The 18295-nt window shown below is 37.2% G+C and overlaps 2 protein-coding genes and 1 pseudogene across 19 annotated transcripts in view; all 3 read left to right on the top strand.

Annotated features, from left to right (window-relative positions):
* Positions 1-269: 269 nt before the first annotated feature.
* Positions 270-1512, top strand: LOC107505288 (annotated as a pseudogene).
* Positions 1513-3783: 2271 nt separating this feature from the next.
* LOC118609388 (40S ribosomal protein S29-like) lies at positions 3784-3954 on the top strand. Its single transcript, XM_036228887.1, has one exon. It carries the CDS (start codon positions 3784-3786, stop codon positions 3952-3954), a length of 171 nt encoding a protein of 56 aa, XP_036084780.1.
* A 9089-nt stretch (positions 3955-13043) lies between these two features.
* Positions 13044-18295, top strand: part of RBM26 (RNA binding motif protein 26) — a 78967-nt gene continuing 73715 nt past the window's right edge. For 16 of the 18 annotated variants that reach the window (XR_004953394.1, XR_004953396.1, XR_004953395.1 and 13 more), the window contains exon 1: positions 13045-13596. Coding sequence is in view for 9 of the 18 variants with exons in the window: in XM_036228884.1 (XP_036084777.1) it covers positions 13526-13596 (71 nt within the window). In the remaining 9 variants the exon portion in view is untranslated. Of the gene's footprint in view, positions 13597-18295 lie in introns of all 18 variants that reach the window. The other 2 variants (XM_036228886.1, XM_036228883.1) reach the window with 1 other exon arrangement.

Below are 18295 nucleotides of genomic sequence, written 5' to 3' on the forward strand. Positions count from 1 at the left end.
AATTCCTTTAATTCATTTGCCAACATTAAAGAGAGTAGTTTAAACCTGTGTGTTTTTCATACTCCTGTAAATATTAAGTCCTGCTAATATACCATTAATATTAGCAAGATGAGCATTTGAATATAAATGTTAAAATTTTACTCAGTATGTACCTTTTCCATGAAATATGGTACCACTTGAGTAGGTTGTATAGGAAAAATTTCCACATGTACTGCAATGTGTACAAAATAATTTTAGTGTTTTGCTTTTTTTAAACTGTGGGAGCCACCAGGTTGAGAGGAGTGTGGCCTTCTCCTCTCCCCGCCATGGCGTGTGCTCGTCCACTGACACCAGTGTACTCTGAAAAGAGGGAATCTTCTGGCAAAAATGTCACTTTGCCAGCTGTGTTCAAGGCTCCCATTCGACCAGATATTGTGAACTTTGTTCACACCAACTTGCGCAAAAACAATAGACAGCCCTGTGCTGTCTGTGAATTAGCAGGTCATCAAACCAGTGCTGAGTCGTGGGGTATTGGCAGAGCTGTGGCTCAAATTCCCCGAGTCTGAGGCAGTGGGATTCATCAGTCTAGCCAGGGTGCCATGGGGGCCGCATGTTTGCACCAACCAAAACCTGATGCCGTTGGCACAGCAGAGAGAATACAACACAGAAGCGATAGGTCATCTGCTCTGCCCTGGCTGCCTCAGCCTTACCAGCACTGGTCATGTCTAAAGATCATTGTATTGAGGAAGTTCCTGAACTTCCTTTGGTGGTTGAAGATAAAGTTGAAGGCTGTAAGAAGACCAAGGAGGCTGTTTTGTCTGGAATGATATAAAAAAGGTATATGCCTCTCGGTGAATGAGAGATGGCAAGAGTAAAATGAGAAACCATCATCATATCCAGCACAGGGGACCTTGCATCATCTCTAATGAGGACAATGGCATCATCAAAGCCTTCAGAAATATCCCTGGAATTACTCTGCTTAATGTAAGCCAACTGAACATTTGAAACTTGCTCCTGGTGTGCATGTGGGCTGTTTCTGCACTTGGACTGAAAGTGCTTTCCGCAATTTAGATGATCTGTATGGCACTTGGCATAAAGCTGCCTCTCTCAAGAGTAACAACCACCTTCCCATACACAAGATGCTCAATACAGATGTTAGCCCGGAGATCCAGAGAGCTCTGTGGGCACCACGCAAGAAGATTCATCGCATAGTCCTAAAGAAGAATCCACTGAAAAACCTGAGAATCATGTTGAAGCTAAACCCACATGCGAAGACCATCTGCCAGAACACCATTCTTCATCAGGCCAAGAATCACAAGCTCCAGGTAGATCAAGCAGCAGCACCGCTAGAAGACAAATTAGAAGGGGGTTCCAGGCAAGAAGCCTGTGGTAAAGAAGAAAGGAAAGAAGGCTATTGGTGTCACGAAGCAGAAAACTTTGATGGGAAAAAAGGATGAAGCTACCAAGAAACCAGCAGCTGAGAAGGCCATGGAAAAGAAACCCACCATAGAAGAAAAGAAGCCTGTGGCATAAACTGGAATTAGTTTATTCTGTAAAAATCAAATCACTCTGGGACAGCTAATTTTTAATAAAAATCTGATCAAAGAGAAAAAAGAAAGAATTTTAGTTTTTTAAATTTATTATGACTTTTAAACTGTATTATCCAAGAAAAACTGTAGTAACCATAAAACCTACATGTTATTAGTATATTCATATATAATTAAAAATATGCATATTTTTAAGCTATGAGAAATGTAAAATATTTGCATAGTTAAGCAATGATTCATATGACAGTTCTGAGTGTCTATAAATAGTTTTCTTTGTCAATACACATAATCTATGATGTACTAATTTATGATGTGCTTTGCAAAATTATAAGCTATCTATTTTCCTATGATTTCTATTTTTATCCCATAGATTATTGATTATTATCTCAGTGGTGACCATTTTATCCTTATATTTATATACTAAGTTCTTTAAATTTTTTGTGTATTATACTTAAATCTTTTTATGGATGCCTCTTTAAAATTTTAAGTTTTCATCTCTTTCTTTCATCAGTTCTATTTTCCTTTTGTTTGTTCTGACTGATATTCCTCTTTCAAACTACTGATGCTTCTAACATAAGACGTTGTTTTTCTTGTGCTCAATTCTGATTGTTGAAATACTGGGAATTCCCCACATGGTGAAAAGCAAAGGTGTTTCTAGCCAATGATGTGCTGGAACCAGCTGCTAGCAGCCTAGGAGAGCTGATTGTTAATTTTTCAAGAATTTTACAAGCTATTTTTAAACATAGACTTTATTAAAAACTAAACTATCTGAACTTAAAATTACATTACTTATATTTAAAAAAACAATCAAAACTCATCATCTCCTAATTATTATTCTTTATTATTATTTATGTTCAGGTTATTTTCATCTATTATATCTGTATGGTAGAAATACTATGTAATGGTGTATTACTGCGAATCACTTTCCAGCTCTGAGTTCAGTGATATCATGTTGGTAACTTGAAATTGGTTATGGTGAGAACATTTACACTGTGAAAATTGGCAAGTGCTACAGAGCTAGGCTTGATTTATTGTTTCATTGATTGTCTAGACATAAAAAGTGATTCAGCAAACATTACGGATACAAGCATTTGGCAAAAATCAACTAAAACATTTTATGAGAACCAATTTGTTGTATGAATTTATAATAAAGGATATTATATATTTATTATTATTCATAAATTATGTGCTACACATTCTTAATATCAGTAAAACTTAGGTACATATATATATATCTATATATATATCCATTTATTTTGTTTTCTAGAAAGCCAATTGCTAAACATTAACCAGCATACCACTGAAATCTTTACCACCCAAGGTAATATAGGCGAACAAGCAGTCAATTCTCTACTGAGGCTCCTGAAGGAATTACTGATGTAGTACTCACCTAGCAATAAGGGTAGTGCAGTGGTTTTAATATACATCCACAAATTATTTGATATACCTCTTTTCCAAAGGTGAAGCCTAATTCTCCTCCCCCTGAATACAAGCTGTACTTGACTCTAATGAATAGAATATGAAGAAAGTGATGGTGATAGATGTCCAAAGCTAATTCATTAAAGACATTGTGACTTCTGACTTGCTTTCTCTTGGATTGCTTGTTTTGGAGGAATCCAGCTTCTATATCATGAGGACACTTATACATTTACATGAAAAGGCCCACATGTGGTGGATCTGAGGACTCCTGCCAATGGCCATTTTGAAAGAAGATCTCCAATCCCAGGCAGGACTTTAAAGACTATGGCCCCAGAGGGCATCTTAACTGTAATTTCATGAGAGGCCCTGAGCCAGAACTGCTCAGCTGAGCAGCTCTCATAAATCACTTTTGGTTCTTCAGCTCCCAGCATGTGTTATACAATGATAATTTCCACTGGTTTTGTTTGGGGTATAGGGCTCAGGAAAAGTAGTGGATAGGTGGTAATGTGCATGGACCACGGATCCAGGCTGCCTGGGTCTGAATCCTGCCTCTACAATGTGGTCATGAGCTCTGTGATCTTAGATAAGTTACTTCATTTCCCCTGTTCCAAGTTCTTCAACAGTGAAATAGGATAGAGTGGTAGCTACTTCCGAGGTCTATTTTAGAGTTTATATAGAGCACCTAGGATGGCACCCAGCAAATGTTTAGTACATTCTTAGATCTATCATCTCTTAGCTGGGTGACCTTGAGTGGGTTATTTAATTTTTTTGCATCTCAATTTCTTGACTTTACAATGAGAATAAGAAAGCTTTTGCCTCATTGCCCCAAGAGAGCAAGATGGGTCATCAGCAACTGTACTGGAGCCATCTGAGAAAATTCGGCCAGGGGTCCCGTTCTTTCTGGATCTGCTCAAACCAGCATGGTCTGACCCAGAAATATGGCCTCAACATGTGCCACCAGTGTTTCCCTCGGTACATGAAGGATATAGGCTTCACTACGTTGGACTAAGTGAACTTCCATGAATGGGTCATTCCAGACATCTACCTTACTGCAGAAAGAACGCTGGCTCTTAAAAAATAAAAACTTCAATTATGAGTGTTTTATTGTAAATGGAAGTTACATGATCATAGAAATCTCCTTTTTAAATTTTGCTATTATCTTCTCAGTGGATTCATCTTCAAAATTTGTGGCTTGTTAAACCCTGGTAATATAAAAGTATTTGTGCTGAAAAAAATGCAGATAAGAAAAATAGCACCAAGTTCATAGGATTGCTGAGGATTAAATACAATAATGTATGTAACTTGCCTAATACATAATGTATGTAGAGCCTTGCTTATGGCAGGATTTCAACAAAAAGGTAGTTTAAAAAAAGATTATCTCTTCTGCATTCCATACCTTATTTATATTGTTACTATGGCACATATCGAACTAGAATAGCCTATACTGGGAACTCCTTTAGGACAGAAACTTTGTCATTATTCTTCTGATAAAAAGACAACCAATTCATCTGGCAACTAAATGTGAGGAGGAACTGAAGATTAAAACAGAAACCAAAACTTGTAAAACTGTATTATAACTCACCAAACAGCAAAAATGTTATGAAACCATGACATGTAAGACAAACTAAGTTCAGACTCTTAACACCAATTCATTCAGATCCATGGTATTCTAAAAACTAAGACAAACTTATCTCCCAATAACTCCACGCAGTTATGCATTCTAAAGACAAAATCACTGATTATTCCAGCAACTTCCTGCTTTACAAATTCTAACCAATCTTTGCCAAGGTCATCCTGCGACTACCTATAGATATTCTTCCCTAACTGTTGAACTCTCCACGGTGTGCACTCTCCCTTGCTGTGGCAAGATAATAAGCCTAAGTTTGTTTGAAAAATGAAGTGTAATATCTATTATGTTAGATACTGGGAATAAAACAGTGAATAAAAGAAAAGCTTTTACCTTTAAAGAACCTAATCTTTAATGTGGTAGATAAACAAATATTAACAACACAGTGTGATATAATTATAATAAGAATAAACACCTGTGAACACTAAGCCCTGTTGGCTAGGACTTCCTGAAGGAAGTGATTTTTTCAGAGAAGTCCTGAGGGATTATTAGGAGTTAGGTAAAGAATATGGTTGGGCATGGTAAATATTCTAAAAGAAGGGCCTCCATGTGTAAAGAACAGAACAGAAAACAGTATGACTTGTTTGTGGAAATAGATTAAGAGTTTTGTAGGCCCGATGCATTAAAATATTATAATGCTTCTCCATTTGAAATTTAAAATAAAAATAATACTAACCATAAAATACACGTGGGAAAATCCTTCTGTCTGGTTTTTCTCATCGTGTTTATTACTTTAAAAGAAATCTTGAATTCTCTAAAAACATGTATTTAATGTTCATGTTTTGATGGTTTCTTCAGCATATACTAGGTTATCTATTACATAATGCAGTACTGTTTGGAGATCTACAAATATTTTGGTATGGCAGCATTGTAAAGTGTGAAAGGTGAAGAAATGAGATACAAAGTTAAATTGCAAGGCAGGTATCAATTACTGAAAAATCTAGTAAAGATGTGGTCTTTGTTATTTACTGACTTGAGTTAAACCTCTGCCATGTTTGGGCAAATTAAAGCCTTAATTTCCTCATCTATAAAATGGGGCTGCTAAATTGTGAGGATTAACATAATAAATGTAAAAAGCACTTAGCACAGTGCTTAATACCATAAAACACAATTTTAATTAACTATTTTTAATAATAAATTTGTACTTTAGCCTGGGAAAGGTGAGTCAATAAAGAATTTTAAATAGTGACATAATTAGAATAGGCTTCTATGAATTTCTTTGGCTACAGTGTATAGTCTGGGTTGAGTGATAATGAGTACATTGTATGTGCATTTAGGAGGAAGACTTAATAGATATTAATGGTTGATTGGATGGAGGTTGAATATACACATGTCTGTATACATATATTACACATTCATACACATACACATCCATACAATTCAAAAGTCTCCTGTAGAAACTGCCATAGATGACAGATAGATGTGAATCTCAGTATCCAGAAGAAAAAAATATATATAATATTATTAAAATCTGTCAATGAAATAATGTGAGGTCTGTGCTGTCAAAATAATTTGGAATGTGGTAAGGGGACAGAATCGAGTATCAATGAAATAAGATTGACCATGAGTCAATTACTGTAGAAGCTGGATGATAGGGAAAATTAAATTTCTTTTTGTTTTTGTGTATGTTTAAAATTTTCCATAATAAAAAATATTTTTTAAAAAATCTATTAAAGCAGGGAGACCCAGAAAATAAGAAGATCCCTAGAGAGGCCTAACAGACTGGCTAGAATATAAGTTCCATGAGGGTTAAGATATTGCTTGTCTTTTTCACATCTGTATCTCCAGGGCTTAGAGAAGTTCTTAGCACTCAGTAGGCTCTTAGTATATATTTGTTGAATAAATAAACATTGGAGAACAAAACCCGTAACCTGGGTAAGAGTCTGACAGCTTAGACTGAGAGACAAGACTCCTGGGGTTCCTTTCATCTGTCATGCTACCTGCGACATTCCATTAGCTATTTTAAGGACAAACATCTTAAGAAAACCATCCTGGGAGATAGCAAAGCAGATTCACAAACTTCAGCTGGGAATTCCATGAGAAGTAGGTATTTCATGCTTATATGCATATGATCCCCAGAGAGTTTCTGTGGGGATTCTGCCATCATTTCATTTAATTGCTTTTTTTTTTTCAACAAATATTTATTGTGGAGATGTCTCTGTCCTTCTAATCAAGAATCCAAAGAAAACTATGTATACCCTATCTTCTTCCTCCTTTTATTCTTTGGCTAATAGGAGTGAGGGGAAGAATAAATAATCTTTTGAAGAAGGTTCACATTTACATGTTGTTCTTGTTTCCCCAGTAGCTTTAGGGCAAAACTGCCTATTACAAAAAGTAATGAGGTAGAACCTTAATTAGGGCTTTTGAAATCCAAGCCCACTCTTACTGGTGGCCAGAATCTGAGCAGAGAAAACTGACCAACAACTCTGGAACAACAAACAGAGCCTTATTAAATGGCCACATGAGACATTCTCTAAAATTTTAAAGCTCCACTGCCCATATCCGATAGCCACTAGCAATGTGTGGGTTTAGAGCCCTTTTACTGTGGCTTATTTGACTTGAAATGTATTATAACTGTAAAATATACACCGATTGTAAAGACTTGGTAACCAAAGAAATAAATAAAATAGCTCAATAATATTTATATTAATTGCACATTGAAATGATATTTTAGATAAATTGGGCTAAATAAGTTATTAAAATTAATTTCATCTGTTTTATTTTTTAAAAATGTGGTCACTAGAAAATTTAAAATTACATATGTGGCTTACATTTTATTTTTATTAGAAACTGCTTTTCCAAAATCTATGGACTTTTCTTCTTTTGTGGAACAGAATAGAGCTCAGTGTATTAATAGCATAACTACTAGTCTTCTTACTCTGTTTTGGTATATTTTGGATCCTTTTCATTGAAGTACTGTGAAATGGAGTCATTATAGTCAATTATCGGTATAAATGGAGTCCCACCAAAGAACTAGTGACTGTCTCTCAAACTCTTTTATGCCGAAAAGTACTTTTATCTTATTAAGGGGAAAATGAATAGTATGTCCTCTGATCCCAGTTTACACCATTAACAATTGCTGAAGTGTTTCCTTTTGAATTACCTAAGGACTTACCTCCAGTAAGCATTATTTTTCTCTCCAAGTTATCAGTGTCGACTCTTAGATGAGAAAACTATATTCCTTTTAACATGCTCATAATTCTACTTCTAGGGAACTAAAAATTCTAGCATTTACTAGGTTAAAGATGATTTACATCTCTTTTGCTATTTAAAAATCCTCAAATTTAATTAACCTTTCTCTTAAAAGATGTATGTTCATGTTTTCAATTTATCTTGCCATAGTGAAAACCTTTCAATGACTGTGCATATTTTAAATAAAATCTAATTCAAAAATCTTAATATGGCTCGTGTTTACCTAATTTGAACTACAGCCATTTTCCTCTCTAACATGATACTCTGCCACTTCCTTGCCCTTCTTGAAGATCCTGATGTGTCTTTACCTTGGAACATTCCACAAGGTATTATGTTGGCTTGGAATGTACTTGTCTCTATTTTGTTTCACTTGGCTAACTTCTACTCATTATTCACTTTTCTTAACCATTTAAATATCATATCCTTAGAGAAACCATGCTTGAGACTTTCTAGTCTAAATTATTATAATGGTTCATATTCCTCTTTATTTTCTTTCATAATAACTAATATAATTTATAAATTTTTCCTATATGATTATTTGTTAAATGCCCCCCTTCTTTATCAGGCTATAAGTTCCTCGGGGCAGATATCAGATCTTTTTTTGTCCACCACTGTATTCTCAGCAAGTATGTCAGAAACAGAGCAGACCTTTCATCTGCTTAATCATAAATTTGAAAGGCTTAATAGAGTTCAAAAGTTGAAAATAGGATATAAGGAAGTAGCTGATGAAACAAGGCACCTGAAGAGGCCATAGGAAATTAAATTCAGAGCAAAAGATAGAAGATAAAGTATATGTACATTAAAAAATAAAATGAGAGGTGCAAAATCAACGATGGCTATAGAAAGTTAAAGGTTTGTTAGAATATATGTCTTGGGAGAGATCATATTAAACTGAGGTAGCCAGGAATGGTTTCTAAGAAGTAATTTGGCCGAAAGCGATGAGTAAATTCTATTAATTACAATTTTTTTACAAATTTATAAAAATAGAATCAGATGAAATTACTTGTGTTATAGGTTGGGTTCTCTGGGAAGCAAATGTTGAGCTAGAGTTAGAAGTGTAAGAGGTTTACTAGAGAGTAGCACTTGTGAAAGAGAAAGCAGGGGAGCAGTATTAGGATGGGGAGTCATTAGACTGTCATGTAGGTCTAACAAAGCTTCTGTCATCCCAGCATTAAATATGTCTTTATACTATGCCTTGTTCAGTCTTTGGCTGAGGATAGGCAGGGGGAAGAGAGATTGCCCTGAGAATAGTGTAACTCCAGCTTGAAAGCTAAGAGAACCTAGGAGTTAACAGCTAGAGGCTGTCAGCTAACTACATGCTTTGCAAGTTGAGTAGTGAGTACTCCCATGTAGGTAGATCTGAGCAGTGCACCTCAGTGACAGCCCAACATTATAAGATGTTCATTCAACTCAAGTTGATCTATAAATTTAATGAAGAATTTTTTTGACAAGCTCAACAATCTTGTTCTAAGTATTTGGAAGACCAAAGAGTCACATTTAGCTAAGCCAAATTTGAAAAAGAAGAGTGAAGAGGAAGGATTTGCTCTATTACATATTAAGATATTCTATATAATGATGGTAAATGAAAACAACATGGTACTGATGTAGTCACAGACAGAGACCAACTGAAGAGGTCAGAACCAGAGCCACATATAAACGGAAATATGAATATGTGATTAAGACGGCATCAAAAATCAATGAAGAAGGGAAAGACTGAATAGAATTATGGAGAAAAATTGGTTTGCCATTTGGAGAAAAATAAGCTAGGTCTCCACCTTACACCGTATATACCAGGGATCCTCAACCCCCTAGTCGCAGACCCGTACTAGTCCATGGCCTGTTAGGAACCAAGCCACACAGCAGGAGGTGAGGAGCGGGCAAGTGAGTGAAACTTCATTTGTAGCCACTCCCCAACACTAGCATCACCACCTCAGCTCTTCAGAACATCAGGCATTAGATTTTCACAGGCATACCGGTTCCTAGTGCCAAAAAGGTTAGGGACTACTAGTACACGAATGCATTCCAGAGAGGATAAAAACCTAAATGTGATTCTCTGAAGAGTAATGAATTGGAAAGCAAGTAGAAGAAAATACAGAATATCTCTGTGATGTTGAAATGCAGACTGAATTTTTAAATAAGACTCCAAAAGCACCATTTAGAGTAAAAAGATTGTATTCAACACCTAGGAGAGAGAACTAGAACCTGAGTAAGACTTAAGTACACTCTGGAGACTATGCCTACTATCAGGGAAGCTAAGTAAACCATTAAGATATATAGGTCTGTTAGGAGATATATCATCATGATTTGCTTATCCAAAATACTTTCCCCTGCCTCTACTTCCCTCATATTTAAGATGAAGTACTTATCCTTCGATAAACATTTTTAGTTCCAAACACTGTGCTAAGTGCAGGAAGTACAAAGAGGAAAAAGCTTGAGTTCCAATCTTTAAAGAGTTCATAATCAAGTTAGGGAGACAGATGAGAAAACTAAACAAAACATTTTATTTCCTATTCTACAGAGAGGAACCAAGAGGCAACTACCTTTGTCTAGGGCATCAGTGAAAAGTTGGTAGCTGAGCAAGGAGAAAAGTCATTCCACATAAAAGGAACAGCACTAACGAAGTCACAGGGCTTCCAAAAAGCATGGTGTGTTGAAAAATGTTAAGTCAGTAACCTAATGCTGAACATTCTGAAATATTTGTTACTGAATAGAGAGTAGTCTATGGAAGCTGTTTTAGTCTTATTAGTAGCATTGATTATCATATTAATTATCACCTTTGAAGGCAAAGCCAAAGAAGATGAAGCATTGAAGTGATTGAGGGATAAATGTTAATGGTTAAAGAGAGAAGCATGCTAGGAGGTACTAACTGTGGAAAGATAACAAGTACTGTACCATGGAGTTAGAGGCGGAAGAGATTCTATCAGCTACATTGGTCAGGAAAGATTTCGTAGAAGTGGTAGGGCTTCACTTGATTATTCAAAAAATAGAGAACTAAGAACTGACTCTATCTCTTAGGGGCTGTGCTTGAAGCAAGAGATTTAAAAATTGTATCTGCTAAGGAACAGATACTCAGATAATAGCAAAAATAAAGCAATTTATTATAATAGAGGCAAGCAAAGGCTGATGTAAGAAAAACCTCAGAGAACTCTTGCTTTAGAGCAGAGAGGTCAGGGATGAATTACCAAAGGCAATGTACTAAATTTTGATAGATTAGCAGAATTCCATCAAGTGAAAGGAAAGAAAACATTTTGTAATAGCTCTATTTAATGACGGAACACACCTCTTTCAAGGAACATGAAATAGTTCAGGATGGCTGGAGCAAAGGCTGAAAAGCACTGAAAGAAGTTTCTAAGGCAAATAGGAAGGGGTTTGATTATGAAATGTCTTTTATAGGATGTTAAAGAATTTGGATTTCTATTCTGAAGACAATATGGAGGTTGATGAAGATTTTAAGCCAGGAAGAGACATGACTTAGATTCAAATTTCACAATAATTGCTATTAAAGGTGATGATGAAGGTAATTCAATATGAACTGATATGGGGGGCAAACTGGAGAGATTAAAAGAGGTAGAGAGATTAAAAGGCTATTGCTATTGTTTATTAACAATAAGACAAGACTAAACACACAGTAGCAGTGGTATTGAGAGGATGAGTAAGGTTTAATTGTCAGAAAAAGAAGTAAAGACATTCCCTGTGGAAATAGATGTTCGGAAAAGAGGATGGTGAGCAAATCAGTTTATCTGGAGTTTATAGTATTTGATAGCAGAACGCTGATTAGTTTTGGAAGTCTGGAGTGGAGGGCCAGAGTTATAGAGCAGTTGGTGATGAGGTTAAAAGCGTTGGTGGAGTCAGTCAGAGGCAAGGCTATTAAACAAATAGCCTAACAATTTGAATTACTTTTCTCTTAGCAATATTAAATTTTAAATCATTTTTATTGGAGTGAAATATACATAAAATTTACCACTTTAACCATTTTTGAGTGTCTAGTTCAATGGCATTAAATACATTCGCGTTGTTGTGACTCATCAACATGGCCCACCTCCAGAACTTTTCAATCATCCCACACTGAAACTCTTTATCCATGAAAAAATAACTCCCCATTCTTCCCTACTACAATTCTACTTTTCGTCTCTAGGAGTTTGACTGCCCTAGGTACCTCACACAAGTGGAATCATATAATACTTGTTCTTTTGTGTTTGGCTTATTTCACTTAGCTAAATCACTTTAAACACCCTGGTTATTCGATAGCTGGATTCTAATTTGCATTCTACTCTGTATACTTTATTTTAAAACAAATGTCTCTAACTTTTCTTGATCTTTTTCACTTTTATTAAGAACACTTCGCTCTAGCAAAATATAAACTCAGAGTTCTTAACGACAATTTAGTGTCTGCCATAGAGAACTTTTTATTGGGTTACTCGAAGTGCCTTTATATTGTGAATTGTTTTCATTTCATTGTAGTTTATGGGCACTAGACCTTTTGCAAAGTTCAACCAAGTACCTTAATGGTAGTAGTAATAGCTAATAGAACAACTAAGGCAGGAAGCGACTTATTTGATCACTTAGAGAAGGGAAGTTAATTTATTTGGGATGCTGATATGAAGGCTCTCCTTTGAGAGTATGTAATTTTCCTATCTGGGATTCAATGGGCTCTAAATGAAGAGAATTAAAAACACAAAACACTTATCTTTAGCTGGAAAAAGGCCTGAAAGTTTCAGATGGTTGGAAATTACCTGAGACCCGTCAAGGATATCTTGCCTTTCACTTGGGGAATCCCTAGGACATTAGCGCTTTGCCAACAAGCGGAATAATTTTGGACAAGACTAATCCTTTGGAGATCTCAGTGGGTTAGACCAACCCGTGCCTCCCAACCTTGTCCACATCACGGCACATAGAGAATGTGGTATCGCAGGACATAGGTAAACGGAGGAGACAGTGCAAAAAGAGCTGGAACCTACTGGCCGCCCTGCGTCCCGGGATACACGGGTGTGGATGCTCTTAAGCCGCGCTCCAGGACGCAGGTTTATTCCAGCTGACGCGCCATGGCTGTCTGTTATAAAGGGCGAATTGGGGTTTCCGATGTTTCTGAAATCAGCAGTCTTTCTGTTCTTGCAAAAAAAACTAAAGTCTTTGCTCCTTAAGAGTAGTGAACTGTAAACAGGCACCAGAGCCGCAAACTAAGCAAATAAGCAAATAAAGTACCGCAGTTGTCCAGCGTATTCTTAGCAGAATCTTACGTCTCTTCCCAGCAGGCTCCGGGAGTCATCGCGAGACTTCATATATTCTCGCGAGATTTATCGGCAGCCATCTTCTTGGGGGTGCTGGGAGCCGGGAAGACCCCCTGAATCCTTTCCATTGAGCTGTTCTTCGCCTTCGCTTTCTTCACTTTTGCCTTTTCTGCGTTGCCAACAAGCATCTGATCCTGAGACTGAGAGAAAGTCCGGGTCTAGGCGCGTGTCGCGCTGCCAGTACAGAAAGATTTGCTGGGGTGGAGGGAAGGGGGAGGGCCCGGATAAACCGTTGCTGCCTTAGCCCGGGCCGGGGTCCAGGGAGGGGGAGCTCCTGACACCCCGTGGACACGCGGCCTGCGGCGGTCCCAGCAGAACTGTTCACCGATCGGGACTCGCGGGCACCTGCCACCGGCACCTCCCACCGCGGCCCACGCGGGTGGCGCGCGGAGGAGGGGGCGGGGGCAGCGGCGGCTGTAGCGGCCGCGACCTGGGCGGGCTGAGGAGTGTGACGGGCCCGGGGGCCGCTGTGGATGGTTTCTAAAATGATCATTGAAAACTTCGAGGCACTGAAGTCCTGGCTCAGCAAGACTCTCGAGCCCATGTGAGTATCGGGGCTATTTCCTTGCAGGGATGGAAGTGGGAGATAGGCAGACAGATCTATGCAGTTTCTCCAAGTGCCTGCGGTGGAGGCCAGAGCGGTAAACGGAGGTCCCAGGGCTCTGTTTTTTTTCCACCTTGTTCCCAGGTTTTGGATATTCCTGAGAACCTGAGCTGACCTTTATTTTATCGCTGAGTTGGTTCTTGAACCCCTATCTCCTGCTCTTTTCCGGTTATAGGTAGAGCTACCCCAGGACCCGCGCGCGGGCGCGCGCACACACACACACACACAGACACACACACACGCACGCACACGCACACGCACGCGTAACGTTTGCTGGAGTCCTCACATATCGGTTTCTTTGAGTGAATCTGAGCATAACCTCCTTTCCACAGACTTTTACTTTATTTAAACAAAGTGAGTGGACGTTATTAGAGATTTGGATAGTTCGAGTCTAAGCCACTTAACGTTTTACTTAGATACAATCTGAAGAAAAAGGCCACGTCTCCCATGTGCTATCTGGCATATCGTCACCGCTTAACTGATGAGAGATGTAACAGGTGCTGAGGTGCTCGGTAAAATTCCCTTTTCCCACTTCCACGTTTGTTCGAGGAGGAATAAAATGTAGTCTATCCATATGGACTATTTGACAATTTTAAGTAGTATGCTGTAGATGCACTGTTTTTTGTTCTTTGTTTTTTAGAGGAAGGTGATGTTCAGATTGCTGAAATGTTTTAGATCGGAACAATTAAGGAGTGTTTTAAGGATTTATCTGTGACTACGTAACAAATATTTTATATGCCAAGTGCTTTATCAGAATTAGTTGATTTGAAATAAAGTGCAGTGGGGAAAATCTCATTTAATAATTTATTAAGCACCTGCTAGGTACTGTGGGAGGCTTTGGGGATAGAGCTTTCAAATTCCAAAGTCTACAAGACATAACAAACACGAATTAGATAATTGCAGGTTATGAGAGCATTGATGGTTGTAATAATAGAAGATCATGTAAAAGAGTGATTAGAAGGCCTCTCAGAGAAGGTGACATTTGAGCAACTTGGGGGAAGGAGGAATCATCTCTGTGAAACTCTGCAAAGAGAGTGTTCTTTGCAAAAGGGACAGCAAGTGCAAAAACCCTGTAGCAGAAATGATCATGGTGTGTTCCAAGAAGAGAAAGAAGGCAATTGTGGCTGTAGGGAAACTTGAGATAGGAGAGAGAATGGAAGCGCATGAAATTGTAGAAATAGTCAGAGGCCAAATGATGTAAGATCCCCTAGGCTATGGTCCAGAGCTAGGATTTTATTTAAATTATAGTGGGAAGACAAGTGATTTAAAACAGGCAAGGACTGATTTCGTTTTAACCAGCTGCTTTGTGGGGATTAAAGGGGCAAGAATGGAAGCAAGGAGACCATTCTAAAGGGCATTGTAGGCAAAGATGTAGATAGTTGTGATAGTGGAAACAGAGAACTCAATATATTGTATAAGCAGATCTGATAGAACTTGCTGATGGATTGCATATGGTAGATAAGGGAAAAGGAAATGAAGGATGATTACTAAGAAATTAGCCTAGGTAACTAGATAGCTCATGGTAAAGAAGGCTGGGAGAGAACAGGTTGAGGGGAAGAGTGAAGGGTCATTGGTTTTGATCATTAAGTGTAAGGTGTTATACATCGCATTGAGATGTCAAATAGGTATTTAGGTATATGAGTCTGGAACTCGGGCCAGGACTAGAGAAATTTGGAGTCATACTGATAGTATTTAAAGCCATAGAACTGTGGGAGATTTCTTAGGAAGAATGTGTAGATGGGGAAGAGAGCCCAGGTCTGAGGTAGGAAGAAAATTGGGGGATCTGTTGCTAAAGAAATGTATGATAAAAGAGGCAAGTTGTCAGTTTAATGGGATGCTGTAGAATGGATGAAAAAATTAATAGGCAGATAAGTGGCCCTTAGATTTACAAGGTAGAAGTCATTGGTGATCTTAAAATAGTTTCACTGGAATGGGGTGGTGTAGATAAAAGCCCTATTTCAGGGGATTGGAAAGAGAGTGGGCAGCAGTGCACTACGGTTGTTGAGAGGGAAAACTCTTGAACCAGAAGGGCTGGCTCTGAAATCTTTCTCTGCCACTTACCAGCTGTATGATATTGGGTAAGTTACTTAACTCGGTGCCTCTGTGTCCTTATCTCCATAATCAAGAAAATAATAAATATGTATTAAAATCTTTGGACAAGGCTTGGTTTTAATTAGCACTCAATAAGTATTAGGTGAATAGAAAACTTAAAAATATTGAGTTGACTAGCATTTCTTTTTTTAAGCCTTCAGTTTTTAAATTACTAGCTTTACTACCATTTCCTTTTTTCCCACCAGCCTAAAAGGTTATTTATAGCTACTTAGTGTGTATGCTTATAATTTTTCTTTAGTCTCAATAAAGCATATTCCAGGTGTCATATAGCCTACTCAGATGACTGTACCACTGCAGTGATTACTGTTTGAATGAATAGGGCACTAATAGTAGAACCCAGACAGTGGTAGAAATTGGGATTGGTCATTTTATAATGTACATTGCTGTGGTAAAATTGAGCCTTTATCCAAGTTCTAGTCTTTAAATTGCATTTCAGGTGAATTCTTTAAGATGATGACTTTTCAAGCTGATTCCAATTATTTAATAAGACCCATGGTTTCTAACCTTGGTTTCGTGAAACTAAGATGTATTTGTTATCTGAAGGGATTTTTTTTTGCTTTACTTTGAAGCTATAAAATTGCCAAATAGTACCTGTTGGAGGAACATTTGAAGGACCAAGGATAAGATGGAACTCAAACTTGTATAGAACCCTTTAGGTGCTTGTGCTAGAAAGGCATCTCATGGTTTTGAACTTATTTCACATTTTGAATGCATTCAGCAAACATTTATTGAGCACTTAATGTACTCTGCTAAGCAATGTGTTAGATATTGGGAAAATAGGAAACAAAACATGAAATGGCTATCTTCATATTGTTAACCATTTAGCAGGTAATACAGATGTTGAACTGTGTACTACAAGACTGGGTGTTATGAAGTTCAGAATGTTGTCCAAATATATGTCTGGGAGGTCAGGAAAGGCTTTCCTAGCATTATTAAGTTTGACCTCAGCCTGAGAAAATGAAGAGCATTTGCTGGGCAAAATGATGGGAATGGAGAACTGTGAGAGCATTCTAGGTTTTGGGGGACAAATCACATGAAGGCACTAAAATAAAATAAAAAAAAAGGCATTTTGGAGGAACTGAAGGAAATTGAAAAAAGACTAGAAGGAAGAATAGCATTGGATAGGTGTGGCGAGAGGACCCAGATCATTTAAGACTGTGTTGAGTCATGTTAAAGCTTTTGAATGTCAGTGAAAGATAGTAGGAAGCCAGTAAAGGGTTTTACGGCAGGAGAGTTTTCAGATTGACGTTCAAAAAAAACTTAGCCTTATTGCAGTTTCAGCATGATATAGAAGCTGATAAGCCTATATTTTATTTGATTATGAGGTCTGTAGGTGAATAAATGTTAAAATGAATTATTGAAATGTAGGTGTTAAAATTATTTCGAAGTACTTAGATTGATATTTTGCTCTCAAACATTTGCTTAGTCATACTTGCTAATAAAATTAGATATTGATTTTTCCTCTAACTTTTTTTTTTTTTTTTTAATGTGAAGTCCTGGACAAAAATGTAAGCTTTTTTTTTTTGATCAGTTTTTCTCTTTTCATTTTCTAAGTAGAGTTTTCCTACTATATTTTAAAGCTTTTTAATGAGTTTACACAGTACTGAAGTTGGTAATTTAATAAAATCATGAACTCTGGCTGAAGGGAACCTTAGAAACTAATCAAACCCTTTAGTTTTTCAGAAGATAAAATTGAAAGGCAGACTTAATGATGTGCCCAGATTTTGTGAGTTTAGTAGGAAAGCACAGAATGCCTAATTTTGTGTTCTGCTATGTAGTGCTGTGAAGGTAGTATCGTATAGTTGAAAGAAAGTAAGTTTTGTGTCCACATAGACTGATGTTCAACTCTTAGTCCTGCCACTTGTTGACTGAGTACTCTAGGCTGATGAACCTTCTCTTTCAAGTATAATAGAATTATACTTGTTTCCTTCTATAGTTGAAAGGATTAAATGAGGCATATTTTTTAAAATCTTTTTTCATCTTTTTAAATTTAATTTTCAGTTAACATAACATTTACTATATTAGTTTCAGGTGTACACCATAATGGTTAGACATTTATTTCATTTATGAAATAATCCCCTTGATTAGTCTAGTACTCACCTGGCATTATACTTAGTTACTGCAATATTGTTGACTGTATTACTTTTGTTGTACTTGGGAGGCATATTTTTTAGAGCCTAGCCATTTCCTCCTTAAATATTGGTTGATTAAACACAGATAGATTACATTACTACTATTGCTACTATTCCTATTATCACTGCCATTGCTGCTGCCACTGCCACCTAACATTTGTATGCATTCTTCCAAGTTCTGTGAAGTAAGCATTGTTACCTCCATTTTGCAAGTGATGACACTGAGGCACTAAAGGAAAAGTTAAGATACTTGCCCAGCGTCACACAGTTAGTTAGCTATGCATGTGACTAAACAGTGCTTTAAACTCAAGCTTCTTGACTCTGGATTCATGTTCTTAATTCACTACTACATCATACAGTGTATTCTTTCCTATTACTGTATATACTCTTTTTAT

Source organism: Rousettus aegyptiacus, unplaced genomic scaffold, assembly GCF_014176215.1.
Source record: "Rousettus aegyptiacus isolate mRouAeg1 unplaced genomic scaffold, mRouAeg1.p scaffold_m13_p_11, whole genome shotgun sequence".
Taxonomy (NCBI): Eukaryota; Metazoa; Chordata; class Mammalia; order Chiroptera; family Pteropodidae; genus Rousettus; species Rousettus aegyptiacus.

Coding starts and splice junctions, on each gene's coding strand:
- LOC118609388 (XM_036228887.1), top strand. CDS start 3,784: ATGGGTCATCAGCAACTGTACTGGAGCCATCTGAGAAAATTCGGCCAG.